Genomic DNA, 25,000 nt, shown 5'->3' with positions numbered 1-25,000 from the left:
GTTATGCCCGTTGGGTACCTCACCATTTGACAGAAGAGCAGAAAAAGGGTAGGGTTGAATGGTGCACCTACATGTTGCGAAAATTCTATGGTGGACGATCAAACCGTGTTTGGGACATCGTAACAGGGGATGAAACATGGGTGTACTTGTACGATGCAGAAACAAAACAACAATCAGCCGTCTGGGTCTTTCCAGATGAAAGTGCACCTACGAAACTTCGTCGTTCCAAGAGTCATTCCAAACAAATGGTTGCATGTTTCTTTGCAAAAAATGAGGCCATGTTGCGACTGTACCACTCCAAGAAAGATGGACAGTGAACTCTGAGTGGTACGTCACTGTGGTCTGTCTCCCGAAGGTGTTTGAAGCGGTGTTTGAAGCATGGTGTGTACGCCGTCCAAGAAGTGGAACAAGAGAGGTACTGCTGCATCATGACAATGCCCGAGCTCACACAGCTGCTGAAACTCTAGATTCGTTGAAAGAGAACGGTGTATATAACTGCACACTCATCCCCAATATTCTCCTGACCAAGCCCCTTGTCGATTGTTTTTGTTCCCTGAGGTGAAGCAGCAGTTGAAGGGGGAAAAAAGTTTCAGCGTGCATAAAATGCTCAAGCCTTCTTCGAGGCTCTCATTATGGACATACCCCAGGTCACGCAGGCTGGCGTCATGACAACTTGGTTTGAGCGGATCATGAAGTGCACACAAGCTGAGGGAGAGTTTCTTCCAAAAAGTGCAGAAAGCAGAAGATCTGTAACTTTCCTAGAACTGCTGCAGTGCAAGACTTATTTGAAGGGCCCTCGTACATCCACTCACGATGAAAATACTACTCCTTCCCCTAACTTTTCCATCCTGATATCTACGCGGCGGAAACCAGAACGGAACTGCAACACATGCGTCTCACTGGCATTATGGGAGACTTCCCGGAAGAAATGCTGATCCCTCTTTTTTTTTCCCAGGTTTGAAGAAACTTTGGAGGTAACGGGATGGAACGGACGCAGCTTTGTTTTCCACAGTGTAAGGCTTATGGGGTAAGGCTTGTGTTTTTGCTGACAAGTTTGGGAACCACAGGAAATCCTGCAAAACTTTAAAGACTGCAGAGAGGAAGTTTCTGAGGTGTCATGAAACTGTTGCAAGGTGCTTGAAAAATGTGCTGAGTGGGGAAGTTCGAAAGATGAGTCAGCGTGAGATGAGGTCCCAGACGACATCTTGGGGTCTCGGGGATCTGTTGAGAAATGTGAGAACAGCGAGTAAAAACGACGAACGTAATGACTTCCTGTAAGGATGTGCGTTTTCTTTCTTATTCCTTTTGTCTTTTGTAAAAAATAGATTATTCTGAACGTTTTGATCCTCCGCAAATGGCATTCTTTCTATCACTGTAACATCAAACAGCATTTCAATTCAATTGCTGTGTGTGTGTGTGTGTGTGTGTGTGTGTGTGTGTGTGCGCGCGCGCGCGCGCGCGTGCATGTGTGAATGTGCGTGTTCATCTGGACTGAAATTAAGAGCCATGAAAGTTTCGTTTTCAAAACCATCACACTTAGCCCCAATGACAACATTTTTTAGATGTTTATTTCGTGTCTTTTATTTGCCTGTATACTAACTGCTCCTGTTTCTAGGCACGACAGGCACGGGTCCTATCAGTTTAAGTGCTCGCGGCGGCTCCCTCTTGATGTTAAAAACTGAACACGTCCCGCATTCTTTGCCGCCAGACAACAAGAAAACTGGCACATTACCATCACTTGACATTTCGGCTCATTCAGTTATCTATCTCCTTGACTTGGCACATAACACCCGCGCGCCACAGTGAACGCCGTACTAAGAGTAAGAAGTATGGTCCACAGAGACATCTAAACTTCAACTGTGTGTGTGTGTGTGTGTGTGTGTGGTGTGTGTGTGTGTGTGTGTGTGTGTGAATGTTTACTGTGTATCTGAGTGTATCTGAATGTAATGTATGTATTTCTATGATCTTTCCTTATCTTGTGAATGTTTTGATTTCATTTCTCTTTGCCCTGATGGCTGTGTATAAAAAAAAAAGCATATGCATGCTTATTCCACTTCCCTATTAAAAAAAAAAAAAGATTCGTTCGTTCGTTCTCTCTCTCTCTCTCTCTCTCTCTCTCTCTCTCTCACGCAGCTCCCTATATTTCGTTCTTTCACACAGTCACGCAAGCGCGAACACACGTGCATATTATTGTTATGCCGAGTAACGCAGGAGAAGGCGGCTAAGGAAGAGAGAGGGGAGAACAGATGGACGCAAAAAGAAAGAGGTAAACAGAACGAACGAATAAATGAATCTTTTATTATTTTCCAACTGTGAAAACATTAGCACACCTGCCGACTTACATTATCTCCCGTTGTTCTAATAGGAGACACACAAACGTATATATATATATATATATATATATATATATATTACACAAGTACATGTAGTAAAACTCAAAACATGTATACATGTACAAGGATGACGCAGCGTCAGAATGAGAGACACAACATCGCGCATCGCAACATCGACAGAGAGAGAGAGAAAAACACAAGGATACATCGATCGATCGATCGATCGATCGATATATATATATATATATATATATATATATATATATATATAACAGAGAAAAAGGGAGACAAAAGAGTCAGATACTGAGCCAGATAGAAGCAGAGACAGAGGGAGAGAGAGAGGGACACACACAGAAAGTGATCAAGACAAGAGAAAAGGTGATTTGAGAATAAGACACCCCAACGCCACCATCCATCACCCTCCTCCCCCCCCCCTCCACACACACACACACACACACACACACACACACACACACACAATCCCCCAGACAAACGAAACCACTTCTTTTTTCCCCCCGCATGCTGCTGTTGTACATTGAGCTGTCCCATGAATATTAATGAGATACCCACAGTCTCGAGATCAGTCACCCCATGGGATTATCCCCGTGGTGGTATCAATTAGGTTTTGAGACGTCTTCTGTCAGATCGTCATTGATCCCCTGGAATGCACCAATCTGCATCCTGTCTGGTACTGTTCTGCGGAAATAACTATGCATGAGGGATTGCATTAAGCTGACAGACGACCAAAACTCGCGGCGAATGTGCGCAGCAGATGCCAACCACTGAGGTTGTTTACTTGGCTTTTTCTTGTTTGTCTGAGTGCTTTGTTTTTGTTTTTGTTTTCTGCTTTTTGTTTTCTTGTTCCCCCCCCCCCCCCCCATCCCCTAATTCCCGCACCCCCACCCCACCTCCCACCCCCGATTAGACGTAAAGGTTATGTACATATGGGAGACTGGATTTTTTTCTTTCTTTAATCTGACGTCTTTTCACGTTGAGTGATATTTAGTGATATATGAGGGAGACTGGACTGAGGGGAACACATGTGCTCGCGTGTTCACAAGCGCACATTTATATAAACATACTGAGAAAGAGACAGACAGACAGACAGACAGACAGACACTGAGACGTAACCAGACACAGGGAGAGACAGAGAGAAACATACATCTCCACAGACAGACACAGTTAAACAGAGAGAGACACAGAGATGGATAACAAGAGTGAGAATGAGAGAAACAGAAAGAAAGAGGGTACACAGACAGACAGAGATATGCATCGAAAGACACAGCGAGAGAGAACTGGAGACTGGGTGCTTGTTAATTTCTTCGATAGTGCGCTATTGTTCAACAGGTTCTCGTCAATGATTATGTCTACTACGTCATCCGGTATACCTTGAAGAAAACACACTTGGAATGCCAAGAAGAAGTGAACACAGATCCACAGATCAACAAAACTGATAGATAAACTATTCAACAAACCAATCAATAATAATGATAAGTATGTAAATAAGCAGTTAAATAAAAAAAAAATCAATAGATGAAGAAATGAAGAAAGAAATAAAGAAAGAATGGAAGCAATCAATAAATAAGAAAAAATAAGGCGATAAATAAACAGACCACGTATCACACAAGATCCAGACACACAGAGACACAAGCACTCATAGACACACATAGGCATACACACACACGCACGCACGCGCGCGCACACACACACACAGACACACACACACACACACACACACACACACACACACTCACACACACACACACATACACATAGATAGATAGATAGATAGATACACACACACACACAGAGACAAAAACATGTGAATAACAAAAGAACTGAATCATGAACTAAATAGATAATAGAAACTATAAGAAACAACAGGACAAAACTAAAAAGACAAAATAAGAGCAGAGGTGAGAAAACGACAAACAGCAAGAACAGGCAACAGAGAAATCCCCATTCCCCCCACGCCCATAAAAAGGAGATGATGGTGACATCGACGGTACGGCCGTCCCAGTCACTCAATAATTTGTTAACCCTGCCCACCCAAGCAAACTGGCCAGCGGGCAGCTGGGCCGGCCGGACATTGCTGAGTGGTGTTGTGTGTCACGGGGAATGAACAAAGTGCTCTGAAGAGTCCCATCCAGTCCCCCGCCATCTCACCCCCACCCAACCCCCCACCCCTCAGCCACAAGCCCAGGTGTTTGTCTTGAGTGACTAATTTTAGTTGTTGTTGTTTTTTTGGGGGGGTGTTTGTTTCTTTGTTTTTTTGTGTGTTTTTTCCCCCTAATTAACTGTTCTGGAAGATGGAGGGGCTTTTGAGAAAAGGGGCCGAGGAAGAGATTAGATAGCGGTGGAGGAAATGGAGGAGGAGGCGGAGAAGAAGAAGAATAAGTAGGAGGAAAAGAAGGTGAAGAAGGAGGAGGAGGAGGAGAACAAAAAAAGGAGACGGTGGAAGAAAAAAAAAAAGAAGGAATAGAAGACGAAGGAGGAGGAGAAAAAAAAGAAGAAGAGGAGGAGCAGGAGAAGGACAAGAAGCAGAAGACGAGGAAGGGAAGGAAAAAGAAGGAGGAGGAGGACGAAGAAGAAGAAGAAGTTGACAACTACGACGACGACGACGACGATCATGATGATGATGGAGGAGGAGAAGGAGAAGAAGAAGAAGAAGAAGAAGAAGAAGAAGAAGAAGAAGAAAGCGACCCAGAAAAAAGTCTAAAAGTTGCAGGAGGAAAAGGAGGAAAATGAGGGGGGGGGAGGGGGAACGAACGGGAACCCCCACCCCCTCCCCCCAATAAACAATGGGAAAAACTGGAGAATTGGGGAATACAAATAAAAAGAAAACTTTTTTTTTAATGCGAAGAGTAGAGCGAAGAGCTATTGCTTTGCTCCTTTTTATGCAATTTAGCAGAAAAAAAACACCGTAGAGCTAAACACCTCTTCCGCGTTGTCTCCAGTAAGATGCTTTATTTACTCTCTTTTTTCTTTCTTTTTTGTTTGTTTGTCTATTTGTTTGTTATTTGTTTTTTTGTTGTTTTTGTTTTGTTTTGTTTGTTTTTGCTTGGAAGGGCGGGGGGGGATTGGGTAGGGATGTGAGGTGGATGATACAGGTTGAGAATAGGTGGGAGCACAAGAAGAGAGAGAGAGAGAGGTTAGAAATGTGAAGTACATCGGCCGTTGGCCCCAAAGCAAGCCATGTGGCAGGTGAAATAGTTGTTACGTAACTGCGCATGAGCATGGAGAGGAGTAGGAGGTGGATTTTTGTGTGTGTCTGTGAGTGCGTGGGTGTGGATGAGAATGGGTGACAGGGGGAGGGATAGAGAAAAGAGATCAGCTGAAGAAAGTCACACACACACACACACACACACACACACACACACACACAAACACACACACACACACACACACACACACACAAGGCAAGAGAAAGGCAGACAAAGAGAAGCAGCAGGAAGTAAGTTTGCCAAAAGCAAATCAGACCATAAAAAATAAGAATACACATACACATTCATTCCCATATAGTTTTCATAATCCATCAAAAGGAACAAACGCCAAAACAAATTTCTATTTTGATATGAAACCTGACATATCCGTTGACAGACTTCACATAAAACAATATCAAATAATAATAATAATAAGAAGAAGAAGAAGAAGAAGAAGAAGGATAATAATGATAATAATCATCATCATAACCATCATAAAGACGTGGGCAAGGAAAAGAATCTCACTGGTTTTTGGTTTTTTTTTTTTTTTGTTTTTTTCCTGAACGAATGCCCTGTAATAATCATGCCACTCACCCTTTGTTGGGAAAGTCTGTGTACGTGACTGGACCCAGGAGCAGGTGTTTCGCTATGCGAGGAGCTCATCGGGTTTGCATGCAACCCAGCTCTCAGCTGCCAGCCTATAAGTAGCACTTTCACGTAAACGAAGTAACAAACAAACAAACAAAATTAATATTCAAACAGCTCCCAATAATTGGACAGACGTCGTGCTCTACATCACCAGGATGTCTTTGAAGATTCCAATAAGGGCACTCAGTGAAAGGAAAAGAAGACATCTTAACTCCATCATCCCCCTGCCACCCACGCCTCCCCCCACCCCCACCCCCACCCAAAGAAAAACAAGTGCAGCAACTAACAAACCGACAACAATTTAAAAAAAAAAGATACAGATTGAAAATAGACTTGAAATTATTGTGCTGAAATTATTTTTAAAAAGATGACATGTTTTGAATGAGTCACTAACAACGGGCAATGAAAAGAGAGACAGAGGGAGGCGGGAGGGTTAGGGTCAGGGGGAGTGGCGGGGTGGGGGGGGGAGAAAGAGGGAGGGAGAGGTGGTGAGAGAGAACGGGAGAGAGAAGGGAGAGAGAGACAGAGAGAGAAGAAGAAGAAGAAGAGAGAAAGGAGAGAAAACACAATGAGAGAGACTGACAGAGTCGGAAAGAGAGAAAGAGACACCGAGAGAGAATGGAGATACATGTATGTAGACATATATACACATACTCAAATTGGGTGCGTACACAATAATGTAGGAAGTGCGCATACACGCGCGCGCACACCGACACGCGCGCGCGCGCACACACACACACATCCAACTACCCACCCATCCACCTCACCCCCCCACCCCCACCCACACACACACACACACACCACCACCACGCAACACAACACCCAAACCGCACCACACCACACCACACCACACAATACGTCACACATAACTCAACCCAATCAGTTCTGTTGTTCGGCAGCCATAAAGATTGTTCCAAATAATCTCTCAACCTGCGTCCACGAATCGGGCCCAGACAGAAACCCAACCTGGCCAATCTGCGCAGCTGGCGCCGCAAGGAAGAGAGAGAGAGTCGATAGTTTGACGCAACAGATATACGGCAGACAGCAAAAAGACGTTTCAGTTCTACAAGCAGAAAAAAAAATTGTCTGGGGTCAACGGAATACCGCATTGTACCGGAAAGAAGCGTTATCATCAACAGCTCGTTCTTCTGTCTTCTTCTTTCTTCTGTCTTCTTCTTTCTTCTCCTTCTTTTTCTCCATGTTGCCGATGCTACAAGTCTCAAAACACCATTAACGACGCCGGTTTTGTTGGTTGCTTTGTTGTTTTACTGAGACAAAATGGGGAATTAAGTTGAGGTTTCTTCTTCTTCTTTGTCTCCTCCTCCTCCTTCTTTTTCTTTCTCCTTCTTCTTCTTCTGCCTCTTCTCCTTCTTTCTTCTTCTTCTTCTCCTCCTCGTCCTCCTTTCTTCTCCTTCTTCTCCTCCTCCTCCTTCTCCTCCTCCTTCTTCTTTCTTTCTTCTTCTTCTCCTTCTTCTTCTTCTTCTCCTCCTCGTCCTCCTCCTCCTCCTTCTTCTTCTTCTGCTGCTGCTGCTGCTTCTATTGCGAGTCCTCAACTGTCGCGTTCTCAGACCTGAAATAACCGCTTTGCGGTCGGATTGGCAACATGATTTGATTTCTGCAGGTTTTCGCTTTTCTTTTCCTTCCCATTGACCCCCTTCCCCCACTCGCCCTCCGTGCACAAAGCGTGTTTGCATGTGTGTATTTGTCAGTGGGTAAGAGAGTGAGTGTGTGTGTGTGTGTGTGTGTGTGTGTATGTGTTGGAGAGAGAGGGGGGGGGTCTTTCTTAGACTTGTGGTGTACACCTTGTTAATTATTCAAACCAATAGTCAGCTGAATTATTCAGTAATAGCTTACGTATGACAGACCACTGATCTAGAAACAGGATCAGTAATGACAGACCCTCCGTAAAATTAGCTGATACGAATAGGATCATAATGCAGTGTGGCTGAAAGAAAGCGAATTGGCGGTCTTTGTGCGTTCGTTAGTATCAAATCGTCGTGTTCTCAAGGAAGGCTACTTAACACTTCACACACACACACACACACACACACAGATATATATATATATATATATATATATATATATATAATCTGTATACGGTATTTGGTATCACAATTCACGCATGCATTTCTTCACCGAAGAAGCTAACATGTGGCCCACTTATCAATACCGTTCTGTCTTCTTGGTGCCTAAGCAAACTTGTATTACATATTATCATACATGAAGGAATTCCCACAACACTTCTAAAGGACAGCTGACCTGCCAGACACACCTTTCTCCCTAAAAAACCAAAAAAACAAAACAAAATCACCCCCCACCGCCACCCCAAAAAAAAACAAAAACAAAAAAACTTTACTTATTTCAAGCTCTGTCGAGTGTGCTGTACATGTCAGAACTTATTCCCTAAAGAAACTGTCGGAAGACACCTCTGCAAAGGCTTACGGATTAACTTCAACACACTCTCTTATTCTCAACTTCGGGTAGCAGGAAAACCCGTTGAGAAATAGGCGATAAACATACAGGCCTACAAAACACTTTATTGTCTATCACACCGACTGAACAAAATCACCAGCGTCTACAGTTTCCTCTTGTCTTATTTAATCAATAAGGAAAAAAAAAAAAAAGAACGGAATTGGTAGACAGTGTGGCCGTTCTGCACATTAAGAGTTGGTTAACTTTCTTGCTCGTGTTTTGCCAGTGAAATGACGTGTAAATCGTTCTCACACCCTTACTTTCAAAACGAAACAACAAATGGGGGTGGGGGGAATAAAATCAAAGAAAAACAAACAAAACAGAAAAGAAACACACAAACGTTGAGAACATCACAAAGACCCTCCTGTGATATCACGAACAAAGCCTGCCACATGAGGTAACAAGAGGCAAACACCCATCTTCACAGTGAACAAGGGCCACTCTTGTTGCTGCCAAACATTGAAAATTCAATAATGTGCATTTTAAAGCAGGTATTATCTGAGAGTGGGTGTTTAGAACTATCATAATCACCACTTTGCGCATCTTAAAGGAGTCACGAAATACATCGCTATCATATTTAATTTTGCACAAGTAACAATTCTATAACTTTCGGTTGGTTGGTCCTGGTCCTGGATACGCATATGTATAGTTTACAAGCGTAATGTACGTAAGTACAATCATCTTGTTAAATGCAGATATAAATCAGAGGGACAGAGAAAGAGGGAAACAGACAGAAAGAGTGTTCTCTGTCGAGAAAAAAAGGATAATACTGCGTTCTCAATGCAGATTCCGGTGTAGTTTAGACAGTTCTGTCACATCCGCGGACTTGTTCTGCGAAAGAAGAAAAGTTATGGACTCGTGTTTGTCTTTGTCTGTCTCTGTGTCTCTGTCTGTCTGTCTAACTGCGCACAGGCCACTGCCAGCTCATCTCCCATCTCTACAAACTGAAAATTTCCCACACAGACCAATGTCCGTGTGACACCGCTCCTCAAACTCCAGCCCATGTCCTGCAAGACTGTCCTCTACACAAAGAGCTGAGGCGCCAGATCTAGCCCAGTCCAACAGCGCTCCAGGACAAGTTGTAGGGAACAGCTACAGAGATCCAGCGGACTGCGGACTTCGTAACCTGCTCCGGACTGACAGTCTGCACATGGCCTGTGACCGCTGATGAAGAACTCTCTCTCTCTCTCTCTCTCTCTCTCAGCATAAATACCCAAAGGCCGACAAGTGTCCCGTGTATTTCTGTCATAATCTGGTAATCAATAATCACACATGACAAGACGAAAACTCGTTTTGAAAATTGAATTGTTTCGCCCCCAGATTGGGTCCGAAAATTATGACAACATGTCGCAAGAAGATCACGCAGCGCTACGTCGACCAATCAATAGATAGATAGAAAGACAGAATAGATAGATAGACAGACAGATAGACAGAGTCATAGACAGATGGATATCTAAGATAGATGGACGGAAATATTGACAGATAGATAAACAGAGGGATGGATAAATAGATACACAGATACATGAAAGATATGTTGAAAGATGAATGAATGAATAAAAAAGTGAATACAAAAGATCAAGCAGATTACGACACATGGTACAATCATACTCGACAGATTAACCTTCCTTTCTTTCAATTTTTTATCAGTCAAAAAAAATTGATTCATTATTACCCCAACATTGTTTTCAACAGGCAGACAACAAGCGAAGCAGAAGTTGACGCACCGAGTACCTTACATTAAATGAGATGTTGATGGTAATAATTAGCAATAAACGAACAAAGGGTTCAGAAGATTCCAGCCTTGGGAACAGCAACTTTGTGTGTGAGTGTGTGTGTGTGTGTGTGTGTGTGTGTGTGTGTGTGTGTGTGTGTGTGTGTGTGTGTGTGTGTGTGTGTGTGTGTGTGTGTGTGTGTGTGTGTGTGTGTGTGTGTGTGTGTGTGTGTGTGTGTGTGTGTGTGTGCATGGCTTCATTAAGACTTTCCCACATTGTCGTTTGTTGTGCGGATTTTGCTGCGATCCTATAATTAATAAATGATAGTCTCGCACCCCTGTGTGGATTAACATTTGGGTCCTCTTCGTGTTTTCGCTTTGTTTTATTTGTTTGTTCGTTGTTTCTTTTACCTTTTTTCTTCTTCTTCAGGGTGGTGGGGGGAGAGGGGAGATATCCTTTATGGTGTGTGTTTTGAGTGCACGAATTGTGTGTGTGGGGGGTGTGCACAGCGCATTGAGCTTCATCACGCAAGATTACGTTACATAAAAATACATTGTTATCAAGACTGTGAATATCGTGATATATGACAGCCCTGCAATCTTCTCAGAGGTAACAAAATTCGTCTCCACATAGCCTCGCCTGTGTAGTGTGTGGGGTGATTGATGATTTATCATGGTCAGGAAACAATTGTCGTTCAGTGCTGCCGAAAAGGGGTTCCATGCTTAGTTATGGAAGTGGGAGGTTTCGGTCGGTAAGGGGAGATATTTCTGACAGTAAAAGGAGAGTTTCTGGCAGTGAAACCAACGCTGTGTGTTGTGTTTGCTGTGCGCTGTGAAGAGCCGTTGCATGAACACGGACATGTGAAAAAAAAAAAGTAAGTGCACACGGACGTGTGCTTGTTGGCCCATAGGGTTTTAGGACAGTCGGCGTTGTGATGGTTCCAAAAGGCCAACTAGCCCACAAGGCTCCAGCACTAAGAGCCAGTGCAATCTTGCCTCCCGGTTTGAGAGTCACAGTCCTTCACAAACAAACAAAAAAACAACTAAGCTGTGAATGACTTCCCGCTGTAATGGAGAAACCATTGAACATACAGATCTTAGTTTGCCGTCGCTCCAATGTAAGCTTATGCCAATCTGTTATATAAGCTGAGCACTGGGCCAAAGGCAAGTCTGCACAAAATAATTATATTATTTGTATTTCTCTTTCTGTCACAACAGATTTCTCTGCATGAAATTCGGGCTGCTCTCCCTAGAGAGAGTGCGTCGCTACACTGACAGCGCCACCCATTAGAAAAAAATTCTGCCTGCAATTTTATTTGGTTTCCCATCCAAATGTTTTTTTTCTACAGAATTTTGTCATGGACACATTTTTGTTCCCCTTGGTTCTTTTACGTGCGATAAATGCACGCTGCAAACAACGGGATCTCGATTTATCGTCTCATCCCAATGACTAGCGTCCAGACCACCACCCTAGGTCAAGTGGAAGGGGAGAAAATACTGGCGACTGCCGGTGTGATTCGAACCAGTGCGCTCAGATTCTCTCACTTCCTAGGCGGACATGTTACCTCTAGGCCAACTCTCCACATCCTGGGAGATAAGAAATATCTCAACTCATAACCCACCAGACGCCGCGAAGAAGCAAGGTTCGATCCTAGGACTGTCAGACTGGTAGTCCAATGCCTTAATCTTACGGATGTTGTGCTCTGACATGTTTTCTCCAACCTCTTGAGTATGTTTGTCTTGACTTCAGTGATGGAGCGGAGTTCAATGGCTCTTCACAGAATTCAGGAAGGACAGGAGGAAAAGTAGAACACCTCCATACGGACTAAATATTGCCCTGATATCAAGTGCTTTTGTTTCAGTGATGTGACAGTGAAGCAGTGGAGTGATGGCCTAGGGGTAACGCGTCCACCTAGGAAGCGAGAGAATCTGAGCGCGCTGGTTCGAATCACGGCTCGGTCGCCAATATTTTCACACCCTCCACTAGACCTTGAATGGTGGTCTGGACGCTAGTCATTCGGATGAGACGATAAATTGAGGTCCCGTGTGCAGCATGCACTTAGCGTACGTAAAAGAACCCACGGCAACAAAAGGGTTGTCCCTGGCAAAATTCTGTAGGATAATCCACTTCGATAGGAAAAACAAATAAAACTGCACGCAGAAAAACAAAAAAACAAAACAAAACAAACAACAACAAAAAAGGGTGGCGCTCTCAGTGTAGCGACGCGCTCTCCCTGGGGAGAGCAGCTCAAATTTCACACAGAGAAATCTCTTGTGACAAAAAAAAAAGAGAGAGAAAAAGATACTGTGATTTGAATCACAATTCACTGGGGAACGTTAATATTTTCACGTTTTTGCATTCAACGAGAAAGACGGGTTAAAGCGTCTAGACAAAGAGGTCAAAATGGAGGCTCATCAAGACAGTCACACAACCAGGTCTTCCTGCTCTGTATGCGTGGAGCCGCCATGACTCAGGAGCCATGACAAGCATCGTGTGTCTGGCTGTGGCAGCGCCTCTGACAAGGCCTTCAACTTCTGACCGTTCCAGCGGCCATTCATTAGCACTGCGCTTAATCAGCAACCATCCCCAACAGCCATTCATTTGGGCTCAATCAACAGACTATGAGACGGTCGGAGAAAAATGAACCATCCTTGTCTCCTCCTTCTCTTCCCCCTCTTCCCTGTTGTTGCTTCGTTCTTCTTCTTCTTCTCCTTCCTCCTCCTCCTCCTCATATTCCTTCTTCTTCCTCCTATTCCTCCTTCTCCTCTCTCCCTCTGACCTCAGTTTCTTCTTCTTCTTCTTCTGAGCACGAGCAACCGTTTGTTGCTAACCCAGATAGCCTTGAAGGGCTTTGTTAAAATGTGTCTCTTGGTCGGTTCTCCAAACGCTAATGAACTCCCTTGGTCAGGGAGGGATTCCATTAACGGAATGGCACTAGGCAAAAAGATCACACAGCCTGAGTCGGGTTAGGTTTATGCAACGGGAAGCTTTGTTACTTTAGTAACAGGTTCCTATTGTCAGTCAGTTCACGTGACATCAGCTTGATAGTCCCCAAGGGGGCTTAGTATGTGGTATACTTGTTTCGTTCAGAAGAGGCAGGCCAGAAAGTCACGGGCAAACAAGCTCCCTGACAATGATATGCCTGTCTTTGTCTGCCCCAACTGTCAGCGAACATTTTGTGCGCAGATTGGACTATTCAGCCATCTGCGCATTCACAGATAGATTCATGAGCATCCCCCTCCCACCACAACCCTCCCCCCATCTCCCAACTGGATGACAATGATGGTCATCATCGATCTCGATGGACACACACTACTACTACTACTACTAGTTTCGTTACATCAGAACAGGCATTACTGAACACCAACGAAGTGACGCAGCAGCAGTGCATGGTCTCCTCTGGTGTGTGGCCTCCTGACGACATTGGTGGTTCCCTGCGGATTGCCGACGCTGAGACTGTGACAGACAAACACGCAAAAAAGAAGAAAAAAAAAGATACGACATTAAAAAAGCCGGAAAAAATCTTGCCTTTAATAGTAAGATGCAGTCCTTCCGAAGTGTGAAACTATGCGGGATTTATGAGTAGGGGTTCTTCTTTTTTTTTTCTTTTTTTTATGAATAAACAAATGCTGTCTCAGTTTCGCATCTTTCTAATCCAGACAGGATTTTTGTTTTACTGTTTACTGCTATCTGAGCGTACCCCTGCTTCATGCACAACGAAAGTCTTCATGTGATGAGTGTGTGTCGGATGCAAGATCGAAAAAAAAAAGATGGTCTGGACATTCAAGAATCCCTAACGACAAGTACCTGTGAATATTTTTTGGAAAATATCTGGAAAGCTTTAGATGAATTTTCCACAGTTTTCAATACACAATACAGCGCTCTACAAGAGGGAAGAAGAGACAGGGGCTTTTGGGCTCCAAAGGTCAGCTGTTCTTCACGTGTGGTGGCACAGTTGAAACGGTTAAAAATGAGCCTTTAATGAACTTCCTCACATATTTCCCTGGGCTGCTAAATTCACTCTCAGGCCATAGTAATATATATATATATATATATATATATATATATATATGACAGTGTGTGTGTGTGTGTGTGTGTGTGTGTGTGTGTGTGTGTGTGTGTGAATAAACGATGATTTATTTTTAGAATAGCATCGCCCTGGCTTCTGATACAGCGACATTTTCTTCCCCACTACAGTGTGCTCTTCATGATTACCAGCATTATCACCGTTATCATCATCATCGTCATCAGGTCAGGTCAGGTCAGGTCAGGTCAGCACCCTCGTGGCACCCAGTACCATTCATAAGCATTTTGATCATAAACACCGTGTGCGCGAATTAACATCAAAGTTTTTGGTATCGTGAAATGCCAGGGGATGCATAACAAAACAGAACGTTACAGAACTGATGCAACAGCCTTTTTGGACGATAGCCTGAAGATATTCGTGTTACGTGACCGTTCCCACTTGGGACGTTTGAAGCCTGCAGCGATAAAAGCCAGCATAGCAGAAAGAAGAAGGGAAATAAGCTGAAGCCGTTGACTGACTGAAGCGTTTTATCAGCCTGTGATGAAGGGCACACCGCTGTTCTAAAAATAAATGGATAGTTCATTGGCCAGGAAAGCTGAAGCCAACTGGACGCCATACTGACACTCGTATCCGGCTGTCATACCGTTGAGGAGTCGTCTTCTTACTAATGGTGGTTTCTGAACTGTAACTGTGTATCTTCGATGAACTCGTGTTATGCTTGCCCCCCCCCCCCCCCCTTTCCGACATTCCAAATGTTGACTTGACTAATATCTGCCGATGTTTTATTTACCAACGTCATTACAGGAAAACAGAGCAGTGACACGCAGCACAAACTTTCTGTGGAGGCACACGCAGGATGGTCAGCTTAACTAACGCCGCAAGCAAGTGAAAGCTTGCCGTGAAGTAGTCATCGCAGCCAGCTGAGCGCTCGGCTACATATACGAAGTTACCACTTCGCGCTGTACTGACACGAGTGGCAAAATGGCTGACTGAACACTTCCGCTGGCTTCAGTTAGCAAAGGGGCTCAGAGAAGGCATGCGCTATCCACCTATTCTTAGCTCAGTGAGGGCACACATGGAAGGACGGAACGATGGAGACAAGGGGAGATTAAGCAATACGGGGTGAGGTGGCCGAGTGGTCATGCCCCTACACCAGTTTCCACGGGTCAGAGTACTATTAAAGGACCGCTACTCCCGACCCCTCCTTCAAATAACTTTCAGCCGTGGTCTGGATACGATGATATAATACAACACAACGCAAAGAAAAACATGAAAGGTGAGGGCGGACCATAGTAAACGAGGATAGCAGAGGACGTGAAAATGTCACAGACGATGGAATTAGAGAGAGGAAAGGAGAGAGAGAGGGGGGGGAGGGAAGGGGAGAGAGACGGAGACGGACACAGAGAGAGGAAAAACGGTGGGGTAGACAGAGCGATAAACACAGACAGATTGGGAAGCTGGGCCAAGCGTTCTATCCTGCTTTATGGGAAGCTATTTGGCCAGAGAAAGAATCACACACACACACACACACACACACACACACAATCACACAATCACACACACACACACACAATCACACATCACACAAAATCAGTGAAAGAAGAAAGCAACACAAATACGCTTGCGCGTAAACAACCACCACCACCACCACCACCACCCCTTCCTACACACACACACACACACACACACGCACACGCACACACACATACACACTCCACACATACACTCACTTACACAGATGGAAGGGGGGGCACAGAGAAAGAGAGAGACAGAGAGAGGGACAGACAGAGACAGATACAGACAAAGATAGGAAGACCGACAGAGGCACGGTTTGATCATCATTAGCATTTCTTGGTCGGTTTTCCCAGAGGGACACGCCTCCCCACACACCTTACAATCTCTGTTCCTTTAGCCCTTCACTCCATCCTCCATCCCCCCACCCCCCAACCCCCAGGTTTACCGAGGAAGACGAGGTGGGTTGGAAGACGAGATGACGATCATCAGGATGATTTTGCACCCCTGCGGTTCCGGGCTCCTTCCTCCCCCGCTTCCGTGTAACATTAGAGTGGGGGCGTGACGGGTGTGCGGATTTGGGGTGGGGGTTGGGGTGACGGGGGGTGGGGGGCTTGTTAGGGTTGGTGTGGGGGTGATTATGAATTCAAATTCTGGGACAATGATCGGAGAGTGTCAGTGCCGGTTTTTGTTGTCTTCTCTCAGGCTTTCCTCGTGGTATTTTGCTGTGTGTGTGTGTGTGTGTGTGTGTGTGTGTGTGTGTGTGTGTGTGTGTGTGTGTGTGTGTGTGTGTGTGTGTGTGTGTGTTGTGTGTGCGTGTGTGTGCGTGTGTGTGTGTGATTTATTCTTGTTATTATCATAAACGGTTTATTTGGTAATGTTCATATTAATACATAATTATCCAACAGGAGCATACGAACTACAGTAACAGAGTAACAGAGCAGTCACATACCATTACTTTATCAAGTAAAGATGGACATCAAGATAGAGACACGCAATGTGAATCCTCGACACGCAATGTGAATCCTCGGTTTCGAAATGAACACAATCCATCAGTTTTGTGTCCAAAAGTCGTTTTGCCTTTTTTGTGTCCGACTTCACATTAACCACTCTCTCTGTCTCTGTCTCTCTCTCTCGCTGGTGGTAAACTGTGGAATGAAATCCAACGATTATCTTAGAAATAGATCTACCATAGCATCTTTCAAAAAAGCGTATCAAAAATATCTGATGCAACAAATGTAATTGGTACCAGCAAAGCAAAGCATGTGATGAGATCCTAGAAAGCCAACATATTTTGATTAATTGTTCTCCAACAGTGTGTAAGCAAGGGAAAAGGCGAGTGTAAGTATGCGTGTGCATGTCTGTGTACTTGTGTGTTCAAGAATATGTGTGTGATGCCTGTGTGTGCACACACATGTGTGTGTTTGAAGATTTTCATGTGGCAATGTTTTGTATGATTTTCATGATGCTTCCGTAACTGTAGTATTTGATTCTTCCGTTTATGTATCTATTATAATCTATTATTATCTATTTGGTTTGTTCTATGTCATTTATTTATTCAAACTTATTTCATTTATTACAATGTATGTGTGTGTATGCGTGTGTGAGGGCATGGTGTAAAGAAGCTTCCAGCTTATCCATTCTACCCTCAATAAAACATTTGTAATTTGTCATCTCTCTCTGTGGGTGTGTGTGTGTGTGTGTGTGTGTGTGTGTGTGTGTGTCTCCACCCGCCCTCCATTACCCCCTTCCCTCACTCCCAATCTCGACCCTCCAAACAAACAAACAAAACAAAAATTAATCCCTCTAAATCATAATCCCTAGTTCTTTTGCCATTTTTTTTTCTGAAGATGACACTGATTAGTGTTTGCTATCTGAAAGAACGGCGGCTACCTGAACGACATGATATTTCCCTGTCAGTGACGGTTCTGTTCCGAACCCACGCCATGGCCTGAGGGGGCTCATAGAGTGAAGATGAAACCTCGGGTGTCGGTATCCCGTATGTAACCCTGCTTTTCTGAGTGCTGCTTCAGACAGATCATGGCACACACGTAAGCATCCGCAAGAACCGCGTGGGTTGATGTTACCTAAGACGCTTCCATTTGGTTGAGTTTGGGGTGTTAGTGAATATGGACGGAGCAACCACCTTTTTTTTTCCTTTTTTCCCCCCCTTTTTTTTAAAAACAACCCTTCTCCACAGCATCTTACGATTTCTTTGCTTTTTCGTGTGCTGAAGATTTTTTTCCTTATTTTTTTTTAGGAAAGTCGGTTAGCTGAATACTGGCTGGTTCTCTCTCATTTGTGGTTGTGTCTTCCACCAAGGCCCAAAGGCCCAAGCACGGGAATGTCCGTTCCAGTTTGACCTCTGCTTTCTGCTTACCTCTGCTTGTGTGTGTATTGGTGTGTGCGTGTGTGTGTGTGTGTGTGTGTGTGTGTGTCTTTATGCGTGTCGGCACCCCTGAAAACAGCTGACGAAACACCTGGCGCCGACGCTGCCATCACGTTGTCTGATGAAGTCAATCACCCGCATCACCACACACTACGGCATGGGTCTCCAGGTGTTGCCAATCAATCAGTCCAGGGGGGGAGGGCGGGGGGGGCGGGGGGATGGCACTTCCTCCCTCCCCACTGCACGCCTCAGCTTAACTCTCTCCCAGATACAGTGCCACGCAAAAAAAGCTTTCCCAATGAAATTATAACCTATGGTTAACTAAAAATCATCCTAACTATAAATCTTCTCGGGAAGGGAGAGGGGGGTAGCAAAGAGAACACCTGCGCTGTCAAGGCCGAAATAGGTATGGAAGGACAACATCTCCATGGAATACAGTATCAAGCTCCTGCGTGCATTGGTATATTCCGTCTACTGTGTTGCATGTCAGACACAGATCCTCACGCACGGCGGATTTGGAAACAAGGACCCAAGCCACGGAAACGAGGAAAAGTGTGTCTGCATGTTTTACATTTATTTGCTTATTTATCATCATTATTGTCTCCTTTTTTTGTGCGCTTAGAGTTGACTTCATCAAGATTTTGCGCCTTATAAATATTAGTAGTAGTAGTAGTATTTTTATCTATCTATCTTTTTTTTTCTTTCTCAAGGCCTGACTAAGCGCGTTGGGTTAAGCTGCTGGTCAGGCATCTGCTTGGCAGAGGTGGTGTAGCGTATATGGATTTGACCGAACACAGTGACGCCTCCTTGAGCTACTGATACTGATACTGATACTGAAGTGCGCCAAACAATACCTGCACACCGGACCATTTGAAGTTCTCCTGACATCGGTTAAGAACAGAAAACCACCTTGGTAGAGCCACCGTAACAAGATTCAATGGCCTTGCTGGAACAATCCTGCAAGGAATTGTTGAGGGAGGGAGATGGAGGGGAAGACAGGAAAAACAACAACAACAACAAAAACCAAAAACGAAGGACTGACGACGCTGCAGAATGAACGGGAAAACCCCCGTTTGCACAGTCCCGGGATTTGAGTCGTTTGACACACGACCGACATACCCGTAGGAATCTGTTGGGTTTTTTTTGTTTGTTGTTTATTTTTGTGGATTTTTTTCTCGTGGCCTGACTAAGCGCGTTGGGTTACGCTGCTGGTCAGGCATCTGCTTGGTAGATGTGGTGTAGCTTATATGGATTTGACCAAACGCAGTAACGCCTCCTTGAGCTATTGATACTGATACTGATACTCTGTGCGGCGCCTCTGAGACGGAGTTAAGGGAGCAGAAGGGATGGTCAATTATTCCGTCTCCTCTCCAGCTTTTTTTCTTCAAGAGTTCATTAACTTCGCTGGACTCGATCTATTCTTGTTGGTATTCATGACGCCAAATGAACATCTGTTCAGAGGGTGGACCATTCTTAATTACCGAAAATATTCATATGTGCAGACTTTGTAAGGTTTTGCCAAAACAGAAAATGAGGTGGCCTGATTTTGTTTTCCTTTTACGACGAACAGTGAAGAATAAAAATATTTTAGAAAACTTCTTTTATGCTGTAAGTCAGACATACAGATCGATAGATATCTAGATAGATAGACAGACAGATAGAGAGATAGATAGATATGGACAGACAGACAGACAGAGAGGGGGATAGCATTAGTGGTCTATGCATCTATCCGTTTCTCTCTGATCCTGTCCTGTCCTCACCATACCCTTCCCGACAATATCCTGCTTCACATTACCTTTCCCTATCGTATCTTTGCTTCACTTGGTCTCTCTCTCTCTCTCTCTCTCTCTCTGTTAATGTCGTCAAGCAATACCAATGACGTACATAATTTTTCGGTATTCTTATATAAGGCATTCAAATTAAGAGAAATTGTTACTTCGTAAAACAGTTATAATGTATTTTTTGTTGTCTATATATTTACACGGATACAATGCACGGTTTGTTGTCTATATTAATGCTTATTTGCTTATGTGTTTTCGTTGAGTTGTATTATGTTTACGTATACCCCCTTCACTAGGGGCTGTGGCCTGATTGTGAATAAACCATTCCAAATTCCAAATTCTGTGTGTGTGTGTGTGTGTGTGTGTGTGTGTGTGTGTGTGTGTGTGTGTGTGTGTGTGTGTGTGTGTGTGCATGTGTGTGTGCATGTGTGTCTCACCCACTCTCAACCTAAATTCTGTTGTACACCCTGCCATACATGTCGGTGGTCTTACGTTTAAAAAAAAGTTCTGAGTTCTGATTTCACCTCAATACATCATCTGAGTCTGAGTTTCTCTGTCTCTCTGTCTCTCAATCCTCTGCCTTTCTCTCTCTCACTGTCTATCTCCCTCCCTTCGTCCCTCCGTCCCTCCCTCCCTCTCTTTCGCTTCTTCCCCTATCTCTGCATGAGGTGCACTGAACGCTCTAATTCCTTCGGCATCTGCCGCAGCCTGCATCCACCACTCAAGCAGAACAAGAGAACTGTGCATCGGTGCTCATCTTATAGCCTTTGCGACAGAACGAAAAAGCTTGTCATATTATCTCTCACGCATTCTGGCCCAGAAATAATGCGTTTATCGACACGGCGACCTGTTTGTTTAGGAGCTGAAGCACGCACTGCCGGTTCTGACTGATTTCTTCCACCATGGCTTTGATGATACGGAAACTTAATTTAGATTGGGGGGATGGGAGAAAGGGGGGATGGAGGGGGGCGTGGGTGGGACAGGGAAAGATGTAAAGTGTAGAGGGTATGAAGGGAGAGATAGTTTGAGACAGAAAGACAGAGAAACAGACAGAAAACAGATATATATATAATTTTATATATATATATATATATATATATATATATATCTAGAGAGAGAGAATGAGTGAGCTTAAGATGGAGAAACAAGGCATCCTAAAATAGCCCGTCACTGGTTAAATAAAGCAGCAAAAGATCCGGAGGGGGAAACTGGATACTGGATAACCAGATCAACCCCAGATGACAACAACAACACAGACAGACAGAGAGGGAGGAGAGACAGGAGAGGAGTGATGGCCTAGAGGTAACGCGTCCGCCTAAGATGCGAGAGAATCTGAGTGCGCTGGTTCGAACCACGGAACTCAGCCGCCCATATTTTCTCCCCCCCCCCTCCCCCACCCCTAAAACCCCCCACTAGACCTTGAGTGGTGGTCTGGACGCTAGTCATTCGGATGAGACGATAAACCGAGGTCCCGTGTGTAGCATGCACTTAGCGCACATAAAAAGAACCCACGGCAACAAAAGGGTTGTTCCTGGCAAAATTCAGTGAAAAATCCACTTCGATAGGATAAACAAATAAAACTGCTCGCAGGAAAAAATGCAAAAAAATGGGTGGCGCTGTAGTGTAGCGACGCGCTCTCCCTGGAGAGAGCAGCCCGAATTTCACACAGAGAAATCTGTTGTGATAAAAAAAAAAAAAAAAAAAGATAGAGAGAGAGAAATACGAAATACATACAGTCAGAAAAGCAGAGACAGGAAGATACAGTCAGAGAGAGGAAGACGGAGAAACGAAGAGAGAGAGATAGGGAGAGAGAAAGAGAGGGAGAGAGAGAGGGGGGGAGGGAGAGAGAGAGAGAGTGGGAGGACGACCAAATGCATCAGGGATGAGGGAGAGCACAACAAGAAACCGGGTGAGTCTGCTTGCCGGAAGGTGTTCTGACAAAGCCACATCTCAGAACATACTGAGCAGCCCTGGTTTCTCTCATCTGGATGGTCATTTCTATTCACAGTTCAGCCTCCAAAGTCCGATTGACGAGTCCTCCTGTGAATAGTTCTGGCTCGGCAAAGTAGACCATTTGGATGGGGAACGAAAGGAAAACGAAAACAAAACAAACAACAAAAGATAGAGAAAAAAAAAAACGATGACAGAAAAGAACGAACGAAAGAAAAAAAATGAATACATGAAAGAAAAAAAAGAGAAAGAAACGAATAAAAACATAAAGTAGTGGAACAAGAAAGGAAGAAAGAAAGGAAGGCAAGACAAACAAAAAACAAACCCAACAAATATAAAGAAAGAGAAAGGAAATAGCGAAAAGAAAGGAGAAAAAAAATAATGGAAAGGTGAAGATGGAATGACAGACCGGCACACATAAAAGCACAGGGGAAAAATAACAACACATAATGACGTTTTCTCACAACGTGCGATGACTTGGATGTCAAGTCTATCCAGCAGTTGTTGTTGGTGTTTTTTTGCGGGGGGGGGGGGGGGGGGTGCGGGGAGGTCTTTTTGGGTGGGAGGGTACTGAGGGGGGCCCGAGGGGGCACGGGGGGTGGGGGGTGGGGGGGGGGGGTTGTGAGGCAGGCTCTGATATATCCGTGTACTTTCGCAATGAAGTTTTGTCACCACTTTACCTCAAACGTGGCTGGAAAGAAATGGAAGCTCCTTAACTTTCTCTCTCTCTCTCTCTTTGGTATACTTTTTTTTTTTTTTTTTTTTTTTTTTTTTGCAAAGACGTCTTCGATGGCTCTTTCACTGGAACTTGGTTAGCCAATCTCTCTCTCTCTCTCTCTCTCTCTCTCTCTCTCCGAGAAGGTGCAGGTGAAGAATCAGTCAATAACAATCACGGCTGAAGTATTTGAGCAGTCCACACCAAGGAAATTTTCAATCAATCGGAAAAGAAAAAGAAAAAAAAAAGACCAAAACAAACAAGCAAATAATTTCGGATGATGAGCAAAACTACTGTGTGAAAATTAACAAGTTATGGGGTTTTAATTAATCACTTGCTCAATTGGGATTTCTGCACAAAGCACTGGACTGATAGCAAACGTGCATACTCTCACACGCGCACATCCATCCACAGGTGCGCGAGTGCACTCACACACACACACACACACACACACACACACACACACGCACGCACGCACGCACGCACGCACACACACACACAGACCACCACCACCACCAACAACAACAACAACAGCAACAACCAGTCCACATTCTCTCTCTCTCTCTCTCTCTCTCTCTCTCTCTCTCTCTCTCTCTACCACACCCCACCACACCCGACCATCCATCCACCCCACACCCACCTGTGACCTCCCTGGACTTACGGGAGGTGGTGGTGAAGATGAGGGCACAGGCCGTGCCGATAAACACACACACACACACACACACACACGCACGCACGCAGACGCACGCACGCACACAGACGCAGACACAGACACACACATGTATACACACACACACACACACACACACACACACACACACCCCCCCCCCCCCCCAACACACACACACCACCCCACCCCAACCCACACCCACCTGACACCTCCCTGGACTTGCGGGAGATGGTGGTGAAGATGAGGGCATAGGCCGTGCCGATGATGACCAGCGGCAGCACGAACATGAGCAGCAGGGAGGCCACAGAGTACACCTGCCGCTGCCAGTCCTCCTTGTACGACCCGAAGGTGACGCACTGGTAGAAGTCCTCCTCGAACGGGCCTCTCAGCACGTGAAACACGATAGCCTGGGGAAAGAAAAACAACCAGCTATACAACACAAATGCATAAAATTTTTATATGATAGTCAGTCGTGTCCCACTATGACCATGAGAACAGCAGAGGAGGCAACTGCTGTTCCGACTATTTGGGCTAGAATTTGATTATAGTGGAGAGTGGCTTGCCCAAGTTACATCCCCACTCTCTCGGCCAAGAGGGTGTTATAATTACAACATAAATCAGAGCGTGTCTGGGGTGGTGTTGTTTTGTTATTGTTGTTGTTGTTGATGACGATCTTCATAGCACAAATAACTGCGTATAATTTATAGCATGTACCTTAAAATCATGGATTGATGGATGGATATAACTAACATTTAAATGTACACACACACACACACACACACACACACACACACATATATATATATATATATATATATATATGACATCATAATCATATCGGAATGCATGTGATGTCATGTTGTATACTTGTATGATGATTTTTTTTTAATGATGACAATCAAAACAAGAAGACGAAGAAGATGAGGAGGAGAAGAAGGAGGAGGAGGATATAATGATAACAACATGTTTAACGATTAGGTTCCTCGTTGCCCAGCTAACGATATATGGGACCATTTCGGGACCAAATAAAGCCAACAGTTCATACAACCAGTCAGGAGAAATTAAATCTTAAAAGGTGAATCAAAACAACGTGCAACACATGCCTTGTTCAGTCCGTCCACACACACACACACACACACACACACACACACACACACAGATTGATTAAATCGAATTAGAACTATTCATTTCCTTCGGGAACAGGAGATCAGAACCCGGAGGAACAAGGTTCTTCATGCCAGTTATTTAGCTTGGGTCAAGTTAGTTTGAAGTTACAGTACAATCTTATCTGCCTTCGGTTATAACTATGATAGCGCGCTCTCTCGTGTGTACGTCATCCTAAGTGTTTAGAAACTTCATTCTCACTGATAAGTGCATGATGCTGCACACAGGACCTCGGTTTAAGCACCAAAACTACCACACAAAGTCTATTATGTTGGGGGGACGGAGGGGGGGGGTGGGGGGTGGAGGGAGATCGGGGGCAATGGGAGGGGGGGGGGGGGGTAGACGTTAATACTCCTGGTGCCAGTTGCATTGCTTAGTTCTAACTTTTTGACAGTTATACGTGACAAAATGCCTACGTTGACCG

The 25,000-nt window shown here is 44.5% G+C and overlaps 1 protein-coding gene across 1 annotated transcript in view; it reads right to left on the bottom strand.

The window, feature by feature from the left end:
- The window catches only part of LOC143297096 (gonadotropin-releasing hormone receptor-like), a 201,175-nt gene that overhangs the window by 19,607 nt on the left and 156,568 nt on the right, over positions 1-25,000 (bottom strand). Inside the window, exon 4 of the mRNA XM_076609268.1 lies at positions 23,615-23,819. Coding sequence (XP_076465383.1) covers positions 23,615-23,819 — 205 coding nt within the window. The remainder of the gene's footprint in view (positions 1-23,614; positions 23,820-25,000) is intronic.

Source organism: Babylonia areolata, chromosome 22 (genome assembly GCF_041734735.1).
Source record: "Babylonia areolata isolate BAREFJ2019XMU chromosome 22, ASM4173473v1, whole genome shotgun sequence".
Lineage (NCBI taxonomy): Eukaryota > Metazoa > Mollusca > Gastropoda > Neogastropoda > Buccinidae > Babylonia > Babylonia areolata.
Note: the sequence above shows the minus strand (reverse complement) of the source record. Positions and strands in the feature narration are given on the sequence as shown.